Source organism: Dendrobates tinctorius, unplaced genomic scaffold (genome assembly GCF_039654945.1).
Source record: "Dendrobates tinctorius isolate UK_male_01 unplaced genomic scaffold, ASM3965494v1 ptg000022l, whole genome shotgun sequence".
NCBI lineage: Eukaryota > Metazoa > Chordata > Amphibia > Anura > Dendrobatidae > Dendrobates > Dendrobates tinctorius.
In genome coordinates, this window is record NW_027361690.1 from 3416404 (window position 1) to 3439930 (window position 23527).

The window sequence follows — 23527 nt, forward strand, 5'->3', positions numbered from 1 at the left end:
TGGTCATTTCCAACCATCCTTGGTGGAGGAAGGAGCAAGAGAAGAGTTCCTTGCAGCTCATTCAGAGTTCTGGTGTGGAAGGAGCTACAGTGAGGAGTTCCTTGCAGCTCTGACAAAGCTTTGGTGAAGTAGCAGCTATTCAGGAGGAAAGCTGCACTCAGGTGCTAGACTCTGTTGCTGGGAGCAATAGCAACAGAGCAAAGCTAAGTGGTTTTTCCCTGTTCGTAACTTTCCTTATGTGTGTTTTAATGCAGTGGTGGTATTAGTTTCTACACCATCCAATTCATTAGAAAGTGATAGGTGCAGCACGAGCTAGGGTTTTTAGGTATCCTGCTCGTCGTCAGGTGCGGAACCTGCCTAGGGACCGTCAGGAGTGTAGAGACACTGACTCAGGGGAGTGCAGGAGGTATCCACGTCCCCGTTCCCTATTGCAGGGCCCTCCATTGTATCGGTTTCCCTGGTGTTTCCCTTAACTATTGAAATTCACCAGCTGGAGGCGGTGTATCCGGCTGCACGTTTCATTGTTTAAATTCGCCTTGCTGGAGGCGGTGTATCCAGTCACACGTGACATCACACAACTCAGCCGGACAAATTACAAGTTGACGGTGGATGAAAAAGTGTGAAGGTTTCTCTGCTGTACTAATGTATAAGGTTTGTGCCTGTCCATGGGTGAAAAGCATGACTGTGATATTTATGGTGGCAGAGAAGTGAGAATATCAGCCTGATCAGTAGAAAACCTGGGATCTTAGTGAACCATGTTTCTGTGCAATTTCACTATTCTACTTTTACTGGCTCTGACGGGATGATGTGGGATATTAGGGGTAGTAGTCTGTTGGCTCTGGCTGACGGGATGATGTGAGATATTAGGGGTAGTAGTTCGGTGGCTCTGGCTGATGGGATGATGTGGGATATTGGGGTAGTCCGGTAGCTCTGGCTGACGGGATGATGTGGGATATTAGGGGTAGTAGTCCAGTGGCTGTGGATGATGGGATGATGTGGGATATTAGGGGTAGTAGTCCGTTAACCCTGGCTGATGGGATGACGTGGGATATTAGGGGTAGCAGTCCGGTGGCTCTGGCTGATGGGATGATGTGGGATATTATAGTGAATGTGGCTATGCGGAGTGGGCGGGGGGCTATACACTCAGCTTTATATATATATATATATATATATATATATATATACACACACAGGTCCATATATATTTGGACAGAGACAACATTTTTCTAATTTTGGTTCTAGACATTATCACAATGAATTTTAAACAAAACAATTCAGATGCAGTTGAAGTTCAGACTTTCAGCTTTTATTTGAGGGTATCCACATTAAAATTGGATGAAGGGTTTAGGAGTTTCAGCTCCTTAACATGTGCCACCCTGTTTTTACAGGGACCAAAAGCAATTGGACAGATTAAATAATTGTAAATAAAATGTTCATTTCTAGTACTTGTGGAAAACCCTTTGCTGGAAATGACTGCCGGAAGTCTTGAACTCATGGACATCACCAGACGCTGTGTTTCCTCCTTTTTCATGCTCTTCCAGGCCTTCACTGCGGTGGTTTTCAGTTGCTGTTTGCTTGTGGGCCTTTCTGTCTGAAGTTTAGTCTTTAAGAAGTGAAATGCATGCTCAATTGGGTTGAGATCAGGTGATTGACTTGGCCATTCAAGAATATTCCACTTCTTTGCTTTAATTAACTCCTGGGTTACTTTGGCTTTATGTTTTGGGTCATTGTCCATCTGTAGTATGAAACGACGACCAATCAGTTTGGCTGCATTTGGCTGGATCTGAGCACACAGTATGGCTCTGAATACCTCAGAATTCATTCGGCTGCTTCTGTCCTGTGTCACATCATCAATAAACATTAGTGACCCAGTGCCACTGGCAGCCATGCATGCTCAAGCCATCACACTGCCTCTGCTGTGTTTTACAGATGATGTGGTATGCTTTGGATCATGAGCTGTACCACGCCTTCGCCATACTTTTCTCTTTCCATCATTCTGGTAGAGGTTGATCTTGGTTTCATCTGTCCAAAGAATGTTCTTCCAGAACTGTGCTGGCTTTTTTAGATGTGTTTTTTTTTAGCAAAGTCCAGTCTAACCTTTTTATTCTTGATGCTTATGAGTGGCTTGCACCGTGCATTGAACCCTCTGAATTTACTTTCATGCAGTCTTCTCTTTATGGTAGATTTGGATATTGATACGCCTACCTCCTGGAGAGTGTTGTTCACTTGGTTGGCTGTTGTGAAGGGGTTTCTCTTCACCATGGAGATTATACTGCGATCATCCACCACTGTTGTCTTCCGTGGGTGCCCAGGTCTTTTTGCATTGATGAGTTCACCAGTGCTTTCTTTCTTTCTCAGGATATACCAAACTGTAGATTTTGCCACTCCTAATATTGTAGCAATTTCTCGGATGGTTTTTTTCTGTTTTTGCAGCTTAAGGATGGCTTGTTTCACCTGCATGGAGAGCTCCTTTGACCGCATGTTTCCTTCACAGCAAAACCTTCCAAATTCAAGCACCACACCTCAAATCAACTCCAGGCCTTTTAGCTGCTTAATTAAGAATGACATAACGAAGGGATTGCCCACACCTGTCCATGAAATAGCTCTGGAGTCAATTGTCCAATTACTTTTGGTCCCTTTAAAAACAGGGTGGCACATGTTAAGGAGCTGAAACTCCTAAACCCTTCATCCAATTTTAATGTGGATACCCTCAAATGAAAGCTGAAAGTCTGAACTTCAACTGCATCTGAATTGCTTTGTTTAAAATTCATTGTGGTAATGTCTAGAACCAAAATTAGAAAAATATTGTCTCTGTCCAAACATATATGGACTTAACTGTATATATATAGATATAATCATTATAATTTGTAATAACTAACCATAGTTAGCTACTATGCCCGAGCAGCTCTTCAGCTAGTAAAAAATAATAGCAATATACAAAATCTGTATGTATCATAATTAGACATGAGCGAACCCAAAACTTAAAAGGGGTTCGGTCTGGACAGTTAGTGCACGGTGCTAAATGCTGAACACTAGTGTTGAGCATTCCGATACCGCAAGTATCGGGTATCGGCCGATACTTGCTGTATCGGAATTCCGATACCGACATCCGATATTTTTTCAATATCGGGCATGGACATCGGAATCGGAAGTTCAAAGTTGATTGACAGCCGAAATGACGTCATCATGATGCGCGGTGTGTGCGCATCATGATGCGCCGTCATTTCGGGCCTTCCGGGGGTCTCTGCCGGCCTGCCGGGGGGCTGTGTGGACTGCCCGGGGTCTGTACCGGCCTGCCGGTGGTCTGTGCACCCTGTGGGGGTCTGTACCGGCCTGCCGGGGGGCTGTGCCGGCCTGCCGGGGGGCTGTGCAGGCATCGTCCGATGGGACTACAAGTCCCATCGGGCGATGCCTGCTACCATGACAGTGATTGACACATTAGCCAATGATGGGACAGTAGTAGTCCCATCATCCGGCTAATGTGTTAAATGTTTAAAAAAAAAATATATATATATATATATATATATATACACTACATACATACTACATACATACTACATGCATGCTACATGCATACTACATGCTACATACATACCACATATATACTACATGCATGCTACATACATACTACATGCTTCATACATACTACATATATACTACATGCATGCTACATACATACTACATGCTACATACATACTACATATATACTACATGCATGCTACATACATACTGCATGCTACATACATACTACATACATACTACATACATACTACATGCATGCTACATACATACTACATACATACTACATGCTACATACATACCACATATATACTACATACATACTACATGCATGCTACATGCTACATACATACCACATACATACTACATACATACTACATACATACTACATGCTACATACATACCACATATATACTACATGCATGCTACATACATGCTACATGCTACATACATACCACATGTATACTACATGCATGCTACATACATACTACATGCTACCTACATACTACATATATACTACATGCATGCTACATACATACTACATGCTACATACATACTACATATATACTACATGCATGCTACATACATACTACATGCTACATACATACTACATATATACTACATGCATGCTACATACTGCATGCTACATACATACTACATACATACTACATACATGCTACATACATACTACATACATACTACATACATACTACATGCTACATACATACCACATATATGCTACATACATACTACATGCATGCTACATACATACTACATGCATGCTACATTCATACTACATGCTACATACATACCACATATATACTACATACATACTACATGCATGCTACATACAATACATACATAGACATACAGTACATATAACATAGAGTAACATACTTACCAATACTTGTCACATTGTTCCCCGAAGCCATTGTCGTCTACGGAATAAATATTAACATAACAAACCACAAAAATACTCACCCATGATCCGAAGCAGTCCACGAGTGTGTCCCACGACGATCTTGGGTAGAGAACTGCAGCATCAGCTGATGCTGCCGCTCTCTACGGGCTGCAGGAATCCAATGACGGAAGGTAGGTATCCTTCCGCACTGTATTCCTCCGCCACTTAAAAAAAAAAGTCCCTAGTCTCACTTTATGCCATTGCATGTAGTATATATGTAGTATGTATGTTACATGTAGTATATATGTAGTATGCATGTTGTATGTATGTAGCATGTATGTAGCATGTAATTTTTTTTTATTTATTTATTTTTTTTACATTCAACACATTAGCCGGATGATGGGACTACTACTGTCCCATCATTGGCTAATGTGTCAATCACTGTCATGGTAGCAGGCATCGCCCGATGGGACTTGTAGTCCCATCGGACGATGCCTGCACAGACCCCCGAAGCCTGCACAGACCACCGGCAGGCCGGCACAGCCCCCCGGCAGGCCGGCACAGCCCCCCGGAGCCTGCACAGACCACCGGCAGGCCGGCACAGCCCACCGGAGCCTGCACAGACCACCGGCAGGCCGTCACAGCCCCCCGGCAGGCCGGCACAGACCACCGGAGCCTGCACAGACCCCCTGGCAGGCCGGCACAGCCCCCCGAAAGGCCCGTACAGACCCCAGAGAGGCTGTACAAGGCAAAAATAGGGTTTTTCTTATTCCGATACCGGAAGTCCCATAGACTTGAATGGGACTTCCGGTATTGGAATCGGCAATACCGATACTTTTTTTAAGATCGGCCGATCCATTCCGATCCGATACTTTGAAGTATCGGATGGTATCGCTCAACTCTACTGAACACAGACTTCTCCCGGAAGTCTGATGCAAACTTCGGAGTTCCAGGGGAAGTCAGAGGGAGAGATTTTTTACTGCTCCAAAGTTCAGGTCTCCATACATTCCAATGGGGTTCGAGTTCTGGTTCCCGAACCAAACTTTGCACTAAAGTTAGAGTCAGGTACCAAAACCTGAACTTCCACATGTCCCCTCAGTCCTACACATATACACACTATATACTCATTATTTTTTACACTGAAGCCATAGATCACTCTCTTGGCATCTGCTATGTACAACAATGAGGTACAACAGAAGACCAAGTCAAAACGTAATTTCAAATAAAAGTTTCTAATTCAAGATGACTGATTAGGTTATGTCCCCAAATGACAAAGTTGACAAGTAAAGGGAATAAATCAATAAAACTGACAGGAAGGTCACATTTTTTGCAGAGGAAAAGCACGACAAACAGAAAAATCCATTACTGGTCTGGTGTTTCCATTGTTTTCTAACCAACGCTACATTAACTCTAATATCCCAAGGTTTTTAAACAACTATTTAATTATCGCAATTCTTAACATAACCTTCACATGCATAATATAATATTTCAGTGGATACTTACCATTGCCTGCACGTCAGTCACATATTTAGAGAAGGAAAAAAAATAAAAAGTATTAGAGAACTATAGCACAGTAATATAAAAGCATGAACTTTTTTTCAAGATCAATAGTACACACATTTGCTTTTTTAGAAGGTTAGGAAAAACGAATTGTTAACAAAAGGACAAAAAAAACAAAGGATTTCTCTAAAAAGTTGTATGCATATGACAATCAATAATTACCAACCAAGAAAACTCTATTAACAATATGGCTATAAATAAAAGAAAAAAATACATGTGAATACAAAATGAAAACAATAAAATAACTCCAAAATAATACAATAAATATAAATACCGAAAGCATTGTCTTTTTAATGATTGGCAACCCTTGCAACAAATACAACAGCACAAAGATCTACAGAAAGACATTTTTGTGCTGTTGCTACATCATTTTTTTAAGTTCTCAGTAGTCGACTATAAGCTTAAGACTTAAATTGCATAATAAATGTAATGTAATTTCACTTTCGGAAAGAAAACACATTTGCAACACATTTGATATGTGTAGAAGGTATCTTATAGTCAATTTGTCTAGTCTTAAATGTGGCCTGAATCTCAGTGAAGTGCTACAATGTTTGTGCTGATGCAGCCTAAAAATTATCACAATATAAAAGCAAATCACATCACATAATAGGAATCATAAAGGAAAAGAATGAAACACTTTGCTGCTTTAGTACAAAAATTCTAAAATAACCAGACCCTCTCACTTTGACCCTCTTGGTTTGATAGTCTAAGATCTTAACAGGTTTATCACAACTTTCTGCCTTAAACGTGGGCTGAAGTAGATCAGTCAGATTACATATAGCAGTAGATATTGTCAGTCTTGGTTAGAAAACATAGAGAGACAATACGTCAATCAATCTAGAATATGGGAGGGCAGTATGTTCACCCTTCTGTCTGCACAAAATTTTTTGTTTTCAGATTTTCTAGTTAAAAAATGCCTAAGGTGACATTTTTTAGTTATGATTTCATATTTATAGATGCATTACTGACAATTGTGATGTAGATTTCTAAGGTAATTTTATAAATTATAATACTTGATTTCAGGAGTTTTTTTAAATATGACATAAGATTATCTGTTATTCTCTAGAATTTTTATTGGGTGGTCAAAGAGCTTCTTAGAGTTCTACGATAAATACAATAGATTATGTCAAAATCTTTTAAGACATTGTAAGAACATCACTCCTGGAGTTCTTCACAAACCTTGCAGAATTCGGAAAATCCACAAAAAAGTCACAAATTCTCCTCAAGGGGTTGTCTTGTGAAAAGATGTTTTCATCTATCCACAGGATAGGTAACTTCTTATGGATCAGTGTTCGTCTTAATGCTGGGATCTCCATGGATTACCAGAACATGGCACATTTATTCTTGTTAGAAATGAAATTGCCAGGGAAATGGAAGAGACCTGCGCTTGTGGAAATGGCATCCATATTTGGATATAGTCTGATGGTTTATTGTCAACGCATTTCACACAGACTCCTCCCTCAGGACAACCATACCTACATGACAAATTCAAAAATGGGTGCCAAGAGAAATGGGGAGAAATGTACATAACCATGTCATGGAGCATAAAAAATGGTATAGAATTATGCAAAGTAAAATGAGAAGTGTAAAGTGTGTAGCAAAATTATTGTACTAAAGGAAGACTTCTGTGCTATGATGCACAAAAAGTGAAAAAATAATAACAAAGGGGAAAAAGAAAATAAATTATGATGGCTTTTGAACCCGTTGAATAAATGAATAAAAAGATTCAGTAGGTACAGTATTACACATGTGGCGGAGTATCTGACTAGAACTGGATTGCAAGAACAGCCAGTATTATAAAGGAACTATGAGGAATTTTTAGACCACGTATGAGAGTAATAAATATGTGAAGCACGGGTGTGAAATATGGTGTTTGTTCATTATACAATAAAGTATTTGCTCTTAATAAACAAGATTTTATTAAAAATTACTGTATCAATATCTATTTACTTAAACATAAAGTAGATCAGACCATGAGATATATATACGCTTCTGCACTTTATATTGGAGGTGTAGACACTGAAGCAATGTTTCTCTGGAGTGAGTCATCAGTTAGATCTGGACCAGAGAACCTGAGAAAGGAGGGCCCCTCTTCTCTCATTTATTGAAGAATGAAGTTACTGGAGTTCAGAGCGTGAGAACCTTTCAGCATTCATACAGCCAAGTGAAGGGGAGGACAAAGATGACAACACAGGGGAAAAGAAGTCTACTGAACACCCACAGGATCAAACGGTCATGATCCAGGTTGGATCTGACAGATTAAATGCACAAAGTAACCTTTTTTTTTTGCTGGCCGTGTCACACAGGACGGGGCACGTGACATTATCACCAACTTTACATTTTTTCTGGTGAGCCTTGGCCATGTGAAGTCCTGTGAGCAATTGCCGCTGGGCCTCACTGAAGTGAGTGAGGAGCTGCACGGTGTTGAAGCAGTTCCAGCGGCAGTAATCAGGGTCTGGGGCCTTCCCTCTGGCTCAACCAGAAAATCAAATTGCGGCTCCGGCAAAGAAGCCCCCTAGAGTCGCTGCTGGGGAGCAGGACTTGCTCATACAGGCAGATGTACCCAGACAGGTGGGTGGAGTTGGTCCCCATGGTGCTGTCTGGGGTTCCCCGAGGTGAAGGGGTGCAGACTGGTGTGATAGTCCGCGGGGTTTACGCCAAATCTTCCATACCATCGAAGAAGCCGCCCCTCCTGGTCGTTTGGAGGAAGGAGACCAGGGAGTGTATTTTTCCTCCATATCCCGGGCCCCTTCCTCTCCAGTGTGAGCAGCAGGTGTGCTGCAGGAGATTGGGGCATGTCTCAACCCTCGCCATTAGCCAACCCTGGAAGGCGCAGACCTCATGGTGTAAAGGGTTGGAGGGTGGTGTTCCCTGGGTGAATAGCGGGGGTGTGAGTGTGGTGACACTGGGGGACATGTTGTGAATGGGTCACCGAGGAGAAAAAAGCAAAACAAGCTTAATCACAGAAAACCAGAGAGGTTGGTAACTATGCAGATTGCAGATCCCTGATCCTACCACACAACTAGCAGCAGCCGTGGAGCGTACCTACGATGATCCTAGAGGCTTTGTCACAGCCGGAGGACTAAATAAGCCTGAAGCATGAAAAGGGGAAAACTAACTGCCCCAGAGCAGACCCCAAAGGAATAGATAGCCCCCACACATGTATTGACGGTGAAACAAGATGTAGGCACAAACACAGGCAGGAAAATAGGCTGAGCAAACGATGGGGCCCAAACTACCTAGAAAGGAAAGGAAAGACACTGTCTGCAACCTGCAAAAAACCCTACAAAAATACTGTCCAATACTTCTGATAGCAAAATTAACCCTGAAGTCACTAGACTTCTCCCACTATATCAGCACTCTGAAATATTCTGAAACAGAGCAAAAGAGACCAAACTAGTTAGGGACAAAAAGCAAATTGGCAAAATACTGATAAATAAGAGTGGAAATTCAGCACAGCCCCCAATCGGGGCCGGCTGACCACACAAAAAACTGAAAAGGCCAACAAAATCAAGTGTGAACATTAGCAGAAAAACTTAGCTTTAGATGACTGGAACAGAGCTGAATACCAAGAGCTGACAAGCCAGAAGGAAACACCAGCAACTGAATAGGGCGTCGGCTGTCTTAAATCCAATCTGAGACTCCTGAGGTCCAATCGTCATTCTCATTCTCAGGTGGCAGATCTCCACCGATCAAATTAGCCTCACTACCTCCTGTTACCACCAGAGGGAGTCTGGAGGGAGAACTCACAACTAGTGAACCAGAGAATGAACTCACAACAGGGACACCTCTGTTGTCGGTCCCAGAATGAGTTCACCGAAATATGACAAACGCATGTGTGGCAATAAACGTTCAGGTCCGGTCCTGTGTGTGTACAATCATGTATGGGTGGCCACCAAAAAACATCCTGTGGAAGTGTGTTGCGGAGTCTTACCAGCTCATACTGAACATACACATGCATAACTCGTTCCCCAGGTCGGCGCTTTGGAGATGAGGGATGCCTCCAGAACATACATTGCCTATACCAGCGGTGCGTTTGTCATTAACCTGAAGTGTCAGATAGTTGCAGGGGTGAACTCTGGATCTGGGTGTCCCCGCTGTAGGTGGTGCCCTGATGAGGAGTGGTCTTGAGGGTCCAGAGGCCCCTCATTAAGGGGAGGGTACTGTCATGATCCAGGTTGGATCTGACAGATTAAATGCACAAAGTAACCTTTTTCCGCTGGCCGTGTCACAAACAACATGGGAATCCTCCATAGTTTTTGGTTGACCCTTCATTAAGATTACTGAACCAGAAAATGCAAATGATTTTTAAATAATTAAATTGCATTTTATTGAATTAAATAAGTATTTTATCACCTACCAACCAGCAAGAATTCTGGCTCTCACAGACCTGTTAGTTTTTTCTTTAAGAAGTCCTCCAACTTTGCACTCATTACCTGTGTAAAAGACAGCTGTTCACATATTCAATTACACTCTAACCTCACCACAATGGCCAAGACCAAAGAGCTGTTTAAGGACATCAGGGACAAGCTATATATGAAATTATGATAACTAAATAAAACTTTTGAGAACTGCTTTAAATGCATTCTTTAATGATTAGGAAGGACCTTATAAGAAAAGGTTTTACTAGCTCATTTTATACAATGGTGATAATAGAATATATCTAGTGTGTGGGGGAACCAACATCACTTTCTAGTCACAGTTTTATGTACTGTGTTTAAATGTGTTTATAACACAGCACATGGGGGATCACACTGTAACTCATTTAGGAGACAAAAAATCATAAGAGAACTGCACCCAAGGTAGGAACTGTTCTGCCCATTCATGTGCAGCAAGACATTTCTTAAGTACTGTTCCAGCTATGGCCATTAGATGTCATAGTTGCCCTTCTCTTTTCCTATTCATTGATGTAGAATCCTTTCCCTTTAATAGTCGTTCTATTTAGAACCACCCCTTCAGGTTTCCCAGGCTTGGAAGCTTGTAGCCATTTTCTTCCGGATCTCTGAGCTACTCACGTGTCCTGCTCCCTGCAAAATCACTGCTTCTGTCAAGAGGATTCCGGTGAGGGTTTATGCAGTTATGTGATATGTGCTATGTATCTGTGTTAGCTAGCCATATTGCAGCTCCCATGATATGTGCAATGTATTTCTAGCTTACTGTAATGCTCTTGCACTGCATGTAGTTAATGCCCTGTTCCGTTAGTGCAATGCTGGCAGCCTTAAGTTACTTAGATAGCTCTCCACTATATTGTGTATTGTATTACTCAACCTCTGTAATAATGCCTGCTACTGTTCTAATAGCACCCTGTATGACTGCTGTGTTGTTATCTGTCAGTATTGATGTATTGTACTGTCTGTTTCGTTATAGTTTTTACTCAATCTCATCCACAATTGTTTTCACCTATCTCCTCCACTATATCATCTGTTAGCATCTACCATTGTTGTTCAAATCATCTCAATAAATCTAGACTTAAGCACCCATACAGTCTTTTTACTGGAAGTGGATGAAAGGTTTAGCCATATGCTGGAATCCACACAGCGTCATACGCAGAAGAAGGCAGAACATGAACACAGGAAAGAATGGATATGAATCCAAATGCCAATGAAATCACATCCAGAGATAGGGGCAATGAGAAAGATGTCAACATCATACATCAAACAGCAGAATTAAAAAACTAGTATTAATAAATAAGGCTGGAAGAGATGTAATAAAACCAACAATGATAATAAAACCATTTAAACAATGTAACTTGGCCTGTTGATCATATGAAGGTTAAAATGTATTTAATTGATGATAACCTCAGAGACTCATCAGTTAAAAATATCTGAAATCTCATTTTGCCCAGCTAGTTTTAGGGTATTTAATTTGTAAATTCAGTAGATTTCTTTAGTTGAAATGCTGAATGAGATTTATGGTATTGCTAGGTATGTGCTCAACAGGGGTGATTTTGAATCCAATATAATCCCATATAACGCTGAGATAGACCATGTTGAGGGTAGCATTTCTTAATTTTACATCTGTGGTTATTTAGCCTTCTATGTAATGGCGGTGTAGTTTTACCCACACACTGTTTTCTGCAGGAGCATTGTATAACATAAATTAGGCTACTTTCACACTTGGTTTTTTTGCCGCGCGTTTTTTGCCCACACAAACGCATGGAAAAAAAGCATCATGCGTTTGTGTGCGTTTTTTGCGGGTTTTGGTGCGTTTTTTGCGCATGTGTGCGCATTACAATGTGCACGTATGTGCACCCATAGAGTACAATGGGGGTTTTGCTGTAAAAAAATGCATTGCGTGCGCATGCATTTTTTTGGGGCAAGTTGGACGCACAAAAAATGCAACAGGATGCATTTTGTGCGCCAGAGCGCACACTACAAAAAAATGCATGCGCATACAAGCGTGTACAAACGCATGTGTATGCGCACATAAACGCACCCCATATAAAATATAGAGGAAAAAACGCAAGCATTTTTTTGCGCTAAAAAGCAGCGCAAAAAAACACAAGTGTGAAACCAGCCTTACATGACTAGTTTGACAAGTCAGAAACCCTTTTAGTGAGAATTTTTCGTTAGTGCCAGCAAAGGTAAAAGAGGTGGTTCTCTGTGAGATGGAGCTACAACATAGGCATTTAGCCAAATTACATTTAAACATTCCATTAATTGGTTCCTTCAGAAACTGGTCCTTCTTTGTACTATTAGTACATACACGGCTGGGTGCTATGATGTTCCTAATGGTTGGAGCCCTCCTAAATATAATGCCTGGATTTCTTGGTAGAAATGAGCCCAGAACAGGATCACCTAGAAATATGTGCCAATGTTCTTGTAGGATTTATCGTGTTTCCTTATTGGCTGAACTAAAAATGGTGGTGAACATGTTGAACTCATAATTATTCACTGTAGGTATCAATGTTTTTGTAAGCAAGGATGGCTGGCTGATGTTTTTTGTGGCATTAAATGAGTTTTCCATAAGCTTCTTGGGGGGTATTCTTGCTTGTAAAACCTATCCTGCACAATGAGTATACATTTTCTACATCTAGCTGTAGTTTTTAATAAATTTTATTAGTCACAGTGTCCACCCATAACAAAATAGTTTTAGCTTTGCTACATGCACCTTCTCAGTTCTCCTTTATAATTATCATTTATAGTATACAAACCTCTACCTACTCTACAGTAATCTTACTGAAAGGTCTGCAAAATACTATGTTGTTGGTCAGGACTTCTTTTCCCCTGTGCTTGGGCTCCTTTGTCGTTTCAATCACTTGGCTATATGAATGCTGAAAAGTTCCCACGCTGTGAACTCCAGTGACCTCATTCTTCTATGAATGAGAAAATAGGGGAACCTCCGTTTTTCAGGCTCTCTGGCCCAGATCTAACTGATGACTCACTCCATAGAAACACTGTCAGAGTCTGCTGTCCCAATATAAAGTGCAGAAACATTTACCCTTGATTATTGACAATCTCTACAGCAGTCAGTCATATATTCGAGTATATATAAATAAATAATATATATCATGGTCCAGTATATATATTTTTTTAATTAAATAAATATTAATGCAGGAAAGATGTATATCTTTGTACAGGGTTAGCCAGTAGATAGAAAACTATTCAGAATTGAGAGTCCTCAGTGGTTGATACCTTTTAATGGCTAACTGAAAAGATGGTAAGACATTGCAAGCTTTCGAGACTACTCAGGTCTCTTCATCAGGCATTGACTAATACAAAATGTGATTCTTCAGATCTTGTATTAGTCTATGCCTGATGAAGAGACCTGAGTAGTCTCGAATGCTTGCAATGTCTTTTCAGTTAGCCATTAAAAGGTATCAACCACTGAGGACTCTCAATTCTGAATATTTTTAAATATTAATGCAGAAATTTTTAAAAAGATTCATTTTCTAAAGAGCAAATAATTTATTATCTATTGAACTCACATGCTATATTTCACACCCGTGTTACACATATTTATTCCTCACATACATGGTTTAAAAATTCTGCCTAGTTCCTTTATAATACTGGCTGTTCTTGCAATCCAGTTCTAGCCATATACGCTAACCGATCAGACAGCCACACGAGTAGCACAGTTCCTCCTGAAGCTTTTTGTTGATTTATTCTCTGGGTTCAAATGCCATCATAAATTCTCCCCTCCCACCCCCTTTTTTGTTATTTTTTCACTTTTTTTAAGCATAATAGCACAGGAGTTTTTATTTTTTTACAATAATGCGTTACACAATTTACACTTCTTTCATTTAACTTTGATGCATAATCATATACCGGTTTTCTGCTCCATGACATGTGGTTATGTACATCCCTCCCATTTCCCCTTGGCGCCATTATTTTTAAATTTTGTCATGTCTGTCTGTTGTATACTGTTCTTATGTGTGGTTGACCTGAGGAAGGAGTCGGTGTGACTCTGAAACGTGAGAAAGCCATCACACTATATTCCAAGTGTGGATATCATTCTTCCAGCAAGCGCAGATCACTTCCATTCCCCTGGCAATTTCATTTCTGATATTTCTATGGAAGCTGCAGCATCTGGTTTTTCAGTGGTTGTATCACACACAAAACTGTAAGTTAAGTGTATCCTTCTCATACTTGTTTTTGGTTATATTAGGATAACATCCTATTGCACTCCTGTCTTTTTATTTATTCTTTTTAGATCAGAACTGCAGAGAGAATAATTGACTGCTGCTCCATGCATTCTCTATATGACTGCCGAGTGTGGAGCGCAGCTTGTTTCAGCAGCCCCGTAGAGAATGAATAGAGCAATGGTTGTGGAGATAAAATTGTCCTGTTTCAGAAATCATTGGAAGTGTCAGTGGTAGAACCCCCCATTATTATCAGGAACTTCCTATCCATCGGATAGGTGATAGCTTCAGCTCATTGAACAACCCTTGTAAATTTGTTATGTACACCCATTGAGTATTTGGTAAATTTTTTACCTCGGTATTTGTAAGCCAAAATCGTGAGTTTAACAGTCAGAGGAAATGTATAATAGAAACACGTCACCACTTCTGTATTTTTTAGTTACTCCTGGCTGTGGCTTACAAATACTGATGTAACATACTGTCCAAATACTCATATGCTCATTGTGTGCACTTGGCCTTGTACTGTACATTCTCATAGATAAGAAGGTGGATCCAGGCAACTACCGTCTGGTAAGCCTGACATCAGTAATGTGCAAAGGTTAGGGGGGCATTATAAGAGATGACCTGCAGAAATATAATGCAGAGAACATAATAACTGACAACTAGCATGGATTCATGAAAGATTAGTTGTGCCTAACCAACATGTTGGATTTCTATAAGGAGGTGCAGTAAGTGAAAATATTGATGTTGGTAATGCGGCTGATGTGATATCTGGACTTTGCAAAGACATTTGATCATTTACCACATGACAGCCTTATAATGAACATTACCTCGACACACTAAGGCCTGTTTCACACTTCCGTTTTTGTGTCCGCCAAACGGATCCGTTTCCGTTTTTTTGACGGAAACTGATGCAAACGGATCCGTTTTTTTAAAAACGGATCCGTTTTTTTGACGGATCCGCGGTAACCGCTAATGGAAGTCTATGGGACAAAAAAAACGGATCCTGAAAAAAAAATGGCGGATCCGTTTTTTTACGGAAACCAACGGATTTTGACGGATTTGAAAAAACGGAAGTGTGAAACAGGCCTTAGCATGTCATTCTCCGCAAGGAGAAATGATACTTCTTGGATATCGGTCAGACGCCTCTCACACAGCCAAACCAGATCTCACACTTTGCACTGTCGAGGGGCAGTTCCCCCGAAACACCGTGTCTGCAAATTGAGATTCTGGTTTGGCTTTTATCCTAAGTCATGTAACAAGGCTCTTTAAAGGGTCAACATTGACTTTTAGGATTGCTACTTCCAATAGGTGGCACTAGAGTTCTAGTCCTCTTCCTCTCTGAAGAGACAATTTGCATAATTACCTTATAATGAAGCAAGGACTAGGAGAAACTATATGCTGATGGGTAAGGAATTGGCTAAATGACAGGAAACAAAGAGTGGTCATAAATGGTACATCTCTAAATGGGGTAAAATCAGCAGTGGGGACCGCAGGGATCTATGCTAGGACCGATTCTTTTCAATCTTTTTATTAATGACCTTATGGATGGAATTAAGAGTAAAACGTCGGTCTTTGCTTTGAGTCTGTTGTGAGAAAATGTAATACAAAGTTTTGTTGTTGTTTGCTGAAGACACAAAACTTTGTAGGATAAGAACAGCTGAGCTTGACTGTAAAATATTGCAGAACAATCCACATTAGATGTCTGGACAGGCAGATGAAGTTTAATGTTTATAAATGTAGAGTAATCCACCTAGGTCGGAGTAAATGTATTGCTGCATATACATTGATTGGAAATATTATTGGGACTATAGAACAGGAGAAGACCTTGGGTATTGTGGCTACAAGTAAGCAGAGCAGCAGTACTCAATGTCAAGCAGCAGCCGCAAAACCAAACAAGATTTTAGGATATATAAAAAGAGAGATAAAATCCTGTGATCCCAATGTATTGTTATCATTCTACAGTATAAATCACCTACAAGGCTACAGCTAAAGCATAGGATTCAGTTTTGGGATCCATATTATTAAAAAGGATACAGGAAACTAGAGTCATTTCGATGGTGGGCAATGGGCTATTAAATTGGATGGAAGGCCTCTCATATAGTGAGAGGTTAAAAAAGTTGGGCTTGTTTAACTTACAAATAAAAAACTTCTTAGAGGACATCTTATTCATAAGTATAAATACATGTGTGGTCAATACAGAGGACTGGCACATGACTTATTCCTTCCAAGGACATTAAAAAAAAAACCAGAGGACATTCATTACGGGTTGTGGAAATGCGATTCCGGCAGCCACATAACAAATGGTTCTGTACAGTTAGAGTAGTTAGACTGTATAAAATATTGCAGGATTTAAAAAAGGACAAGATGCTTTTCCCACAAAAAATAACATTATGGGTTCTAAATAATCTAGTGATAGAGAATGTATAACTGGTAGAGAAAAGTTGAACTTGATGGACCTACCCTATGTCTTTTTTGAACTTAAACTATATAGCTCATAAAGTTATACTGTAGATTGTCTCTAATTGTTACAGAATGTCACATTATCTGCAATGAATTATATTGATTCTCATAAATTCTCTAGAATTCCTCATATAAATACTATAAAACTCCTTATAAATAGTCATAGATTCTAATGAATTCATGATATATTTAATAAATACTAGCTGCACTGGGTAACACTTGACAATGCTGAACCTTGTTTCGGTGAGTGTGAAACCAATCATCTTTATATTTTGCCCAGAATTTTCTAAACCATAAATTAATTCAGTAAGTTTGTGAGCTAATTTAATCTTCTTAATGGTACTGTTACCTACCACATCTCGTACAATGGGTATTGTTTTCTTTCTTCTAAGGTCTGGCATGCTGTCAATTCCATAAAGGCCACTACCAGGTCTGCAATAAAAGAGAGGAGCTTGACTGTAAAAATCTGACATTAGTTTTAAGTACAATGTTTGCAATAAAAGCATCTAATGTGTCAGACATGAAAATACCAACAACTGTAACTGCATCATTAACCAGTTCAAGACTTGTCCATTTTCCCTGATTTATTACGAGGCACAATTTTGTTTTACTAGCCCCTTAACGACCAGAGGTATTTTTGAATTTGCATTTTCATTTTTTGCTCCCCTTCTTCCCAGAGTCATAACCTTTTGAATTTTTTAGTCAAAATGGCCGTGTCAGGCTTGTCTTTTGCAGGACGAGTTGTACTTTTGAACAACACCATTGGTTTTAATATATCGTCATATGGTGTACTGGAAAACGGGAAAAAATTTCCAAGTGCTGTGAAATTGCAAAAAGTGTAACCCCATAGTTTTTTTTTTGCCATGTTCACTAAATGCTAAAACTGACATGCCATTATAATTCTCAAGGTTATTATGATTTCATATATACCAAACATGTCTAGGTTCTTTTTATATTTAAGTGGTGAAAAAAAATTCCAGTCTGTTAAAAAAATAAATAAATTGTGCCGATTGAGGGCTTATTTTTTGCAGGCTGAGCTGACGGTTTTAATTATACAATTTTGGTGCAGATACGATCTTTTGATTGTACGTTATTGCATCTTAATGCAATGCTGCGGCAACCCAAAAAGCGTAATTCTGGCGGTTTGACTTTTTTTCTTTAAGTCATTTAACGATCGAGTTAATTCTTTTTTTATATTGATAGATCCGGCAATTATTATGGATGTGGCGATACCAAATATACTGTATATATGTTTGATAATTTTTTTATTTTATTTTGAATGGGCAAAATGGGGGTGATTTGAACTTTTATATTGTTTTAATTTTTTTTAATATTGTTAAAGACTTTTTTTTTACTTTTTGCATGCTTCAATAGTCTCCATGGAAGACTAGAAGCTGCACTTTTCTGAATGGATCTGCTACATACAGCTGTGATCCCCTGTTGTAATGTCTGTATACTTTTTTGCTTCCTCCCCAGGAGCTGTGGTATGATCAGATGGTGGCCCTTGTTACCTGGGAATCATGTGATCACTGGAACTGAAGCAGGATGGACTATTATCTCTTCCTTTACTGTATACATGGAGCTCAATGAGCTCGGTAAACAGAGCAATAAGGTAGGCAGGGATGCAATAAACTATTTTTCTCATCTTGCTATATGAATGCATAATTCATTTTTAAATGTGTAAGAAGTCAAGTGAATTGACGGACTCAAACATTTAATTAGTTAAACTGTGAAGGCTCACATTTCATTGGATTAAGGAACTCTTTATGGACATCTGCCATACCTGTAATGTGGTTGTTTACGGGACTTGTATCAAACAGGCTCTAAATGGGAGATCAATCCATGCACAGTGGCTGATGGCTTTACTATACAAAACCTGCAAGTACTCAGAACTAACCACAGGCAGGACTTCATAGGAGAGCAGAATGTTGACAATACACAGAAGTATTGCTTTGTACTGTTAATGCATGTTCAAGCCTCCTTTGTAGAGTGGAAAAATGTAGACAAACTGTTCAAAATCTTCAACAATATTGATAAAAAACACTAAAAAATTAAATGAGCTCTTTATTGCACAAAAGAATGTAAACAGTGTATTTGCCACCGCCAAAAAAAGTAATAAAAAAGCAATCAAAAAATCTTATGAAATTCATTATGCTACCTATAAATACTAGGTCAAAAATCAGGCTTTCATATGGCTTCATCAACTCTATTGATTATATATTTTTTTAAATTGTAAAAAACTAAAATACTATTTTTTATAGTAAATTTGTTATCGCTATAACCAGGATCCAAGAGGTAACGTTTCTCCTTGTAGAGAGTTGCATATCAAGCCTAACATGCCAAGGTGAGGAGACTTGCAATGCTCCTCTGGGAAATTAAATTTGCAAATTGTCTCTTCAGAGAGTAAGGAGACTAAAACGCTCGTGCCACCTATAGGAAGTAGCAATCCTAAACGTTAATGTTGACCATTTAATGAGCCTTGCCAGCATTTAAATTTTTAATCTGTAATGACGAATTGTGTGTTCTAACCTTCTATCCCTTGCCTGTAAAATCCAAACTTGACCGCTGCATTCTCTGCCCTTATCTTTTATAGTGCCTGTGACAGTCCCACCTAGGTCATATGATGTGATAGCTGCAAGGCATTATGTGGAATCTCACTAGGCTAAGTTTGAGGTTACGAGACCGCTCCCTGGTTGGTGCAATCTCTACCAGTGTGGGAAATTGTACATTTTGTGATCTTCGCAAATCACATCACAAATTGTTTGAATTCGCTGGGACCTACGAATTTCAGGAATTTCAAATTAAAGTCAATTTGCAGTGGACTGAAACTCTGATCTCTATATAATAATTCAATTTTTCAAAGCATTCTGATTTGGCCACCTTTTTTTTTCTTAGAACTGTATACAATTTTATCTTTATTTTTTTTTATGGAATTCAACACAACCCTGAGATCTGAAGAGAAAAAATAAATGCTGTTATAGGTGCTTTAAAAGGAACTGATCATGTGGAAAAAAAACTGTTAACTTGCAGATATGGGGTTAATCTGCAGATTAATAGCCATCTGAACCTGTCCAGCGCTTGCACTTGAAACCCCGCTGCCTGGAGGAAATGAATTTTACTCATCCTGGCAAGCTCGCTCATTCAATCATAGGGGTGGTGACAGCACTGTTTCAGTCACCACTCTGTGCATAGCTACAGAGCTGCTGCTCTCTATACTCTGAGCGGTGACTGAAATCACGTCAGCACCAACCCCACAAATGAATGCCAAACGCTACTGGCAGGAATCAAGTTCATTTCCTCAAGGAAGAGGGGCTCTAAGTGCAGGAGGTTGGAAGGTTCAGAACTCTATTAATCTGCAGTATAGCTCCACATTTGCATTTTTTTATGCGACAGTTTCCCTTTAAGGCAACAGCTCAGATGAGCAGTGGCTCTCTGTGCAAGAACAATTTACAGGTCTCTTAGACTCCAATAATTTATCATAGAACACACTTTATAAATTTATATTTCTTAAACAATCCACCATTAACTATGAATCATGAAATTCATTATTGTTCTTTACATGCAAGCTAATAGACATTAGGAAACCGATAGGCCTTTTTAGGTGCCACAATGCTGCTGTTCATGTGGGCACAAATGGTGTGCCTGCCCCTATCAGAGTTCTCAGACATTGTAAAAACATATAAAAATAATGAAGTGGGAAACTAAGAGGAGTTTTCTTTTGTTTAATATGTAGTAATAGGCAAATATTACAAGAAAATTCAAACATAACCACTAAGCTTGCAGTCAAATAGTAAAAATAGCAGTAGAAAGTCTATAAATAATTCAGCAAAACCTATTAGGCTGGCAGCTCATATTAGTTTGTGCAGCAAAGCACATAACTGTCTTTATTTCTAGTGTAATTAATATTAAAAATTCTAACATTAAAACAGCATGTAATAATTCAAGCAGCACAAAAATAATGAAACATGCAGGTCAATATTTACTCGTGCTGTATGGATGCTAACCTGTTGTCATACATCATGCTTTTTAGATTGTTGAAGAATATTCATTCTTTGCATTTGGTAGAACAGATCAGAAAATCTTTATAATAAAATAAGAGATATTATGGACAAATGTGTAACGTGGCATGGGCAGTAGCCATGGGCGAAGTACTTGTCCTTTGCGCCCCAGCATACTACACAAAGGTGGGGTCTTGGCTGGATGTGTGGACTTGTGCTGTGGGGGTGCTAAGCCCTTGTAGGCCACATGTAACCGATTACTTGGGTTGGCTAGGACCAGGTGTTTGACAGTTAAATGAGGGAGAAAATTAGTCAAAAATAAACCGTTACTCGATGATATATACAGTGGATAGATGACACTCGACTTGATGAATGCTTCTTTTACAATAAGGAACATTCTTCACATATGGTTTGAATTCCTTACTCCTCACTTGCTAATCCTCTATCTTCAACGTTCCTCTCTACCTCACCACACCCCGCTCAGTACTACAGTCCAGTTTGTAAGAGTCCTGTTCTCAACCAGTGGTTTCTCGTCTTCTTTCCCCTCTGGGGAACTATATTGCCAATATAGCCAGTACTTATCTTTGCTCAGTCTCTGACATTCTGGAACTCCCGCCCAGGGTACTCTCTTTGTCTTACGTACTCTGTCCCACGACCCATCTCCGATCAATCACTTTGTTCCTTCAGTCACTTCTCTCTTGCTCTCAGCTAAGATCTCGCTATTACTTGTCTGTTTCCTCTCTCGTTAGGGACACTCGCATCATGTTGGACTCCTCACATCAGACCTTTAGTTTTCTCTCTACGCACTGTGGGCCCTTTCTGATGATCTGACAGGAGCTGTCTCTTGTCCCTTCAGCCTGACCCCTCCCATTCTGGGATAGTCCCAACCATTAACTCTTACTTTCCCTACTGTCCAAAAACACATTATCAACACCATTAATGCAAACCACAATTCGCATTACACAATATAATAATACACTTGTTCTTGAGGGGAAAAGAGGGTAATATGTCCATCTCCATACAAATGCACCAAAGATAATATGTTTTCACAAACACTTAGAATAATGTTATTCGAATGGGCAGTGCAGATGAGTGATTTCACTGACTGAATCTACGTGTGAAAAAAATTTGCAGGATGCACTAGTTTCTTCTGTAAACCAATTCAGGTCTATGGGTGCACAGAAAAATACTGATGCCGTAAAAATAGTATCCATTTTTAACAAATACATTTCAATTTTTTAACAGAAAACTGTAAATGGTCTTGTAATTTTTTAATACCTGTTGCTGTAAAAAAGAAAAAAAAACCACAGAAAGCATGGAAATAATGCGATATGGATTTTTAAGTTTGCAATACTCAATGCAAATGTTTGAAGCATCTGAATAAGATATGTAAATATCCCATTCTCTTGCATTACATGAGGAATGACAGCGGATTATGTCAGGATTTAGGCACAAACTCTAAAACCTTAAAATGTCATGACTCATGAACGTGTGAACATGGCTTAACTACATCATATTATTGTGTCTGTATAAATTACGCTGTCTAATATGGAAAACACCAATGGTAGGAGATTTCAGCTGTCAAAAATATAGAAATGTGAATGTAGCTCTGAATTTTAATTCACACGACTAAGTGCAATACAGTGGGTACGGAAAGTATTCAGACCCCTTTAAATTGTTTCATTGCATCCATTTGGTAAATTCAAAAAAGTTCATTTTTTTTCTCATTAATGTACACTCTGCACCACCATTTTGACTGAAAAAAAACAAATGTAAAAGTTTTTGCAAATGTGTTAAAATGAAAAACAAATATCACATGGTCATAATTATTCAGACCCTTTGCTGAGACACTCATATTTGTCACATGTTATCCATTTCCTTGTGATGCTCCTTGAGATGGTTCTACTCCTTCATTGGAGTCCAGCTGTGTTTAATTAAACTTATAGGACTTGATTTTTAAAGGTACACACCTGTCTGTATAAGATCTCACAGCTCACAGTGCATGTCAGACCAAAAAGAATCTTGAGGTCAAAAGAACTGGCCAAGGAGCTCAAAGACAGAATTGTGGAAAGGCACAGATCTGGCCAAGGTTACAGAAGAATTTCTGCAGTACTCAAGGTTCCTAAGAGCACAGTGGCCTCCATAATCTTTAAATGGAAGAAGTTTGGGACCACAAGAAGTCTTTCTAGACCAGGCCATCCAGCCAAACTGAGCAATCGTGGAAGAAGGGCCTTGATGAGAGGTAAAGAAGAACCCCAACATCACTGTGGCTGAGCTCCACAGATGCAGTAGGGAGATGGGAGAAAGTTCCACAAAGACAACCAACACTGCAGCCCTCCACCAATTGTGCCTTTATGGCAGAGTGGCCCAACGAAAGCCTCTCCTCAGTGCCAGACATATCAAAGCCCACACAGAGTTTGCTAAAAAACACATGAAGGACTCCCAGACTGAGAAATAACATTCTCTGGTCTGATGAGATGAAGATAGAACTTTTTGGTCATAATT

General features: G+C 39.5%; 1 protein-coding gene across 1 annotated transcript in view; it reads right to left on the bottom strand.

The window, feature by feature from the left end:
• Nucleotides 1-23527, bottom strand: part of UNC13C (unc-13 homolog C) — a 1077413-nt gene that overhangs the window by 799869 nt on the left and 254017 nt on the right. Inside the window, exons 6-7 of the mRNA XM_073568403.1 lie at nt 17378-17456; nt 5924-5929 (exon numbers count right to left, since the gene is read on the bottom strand). Of these exons, the coding sequence (XP_073424504.1) occupies nt 5924-5929; nt 17378-17456 (85 nt within the window). The remainder of the gene's footprint in view (nt 1-5923; nt 5930-17377; nt 17457-23527) is intronic.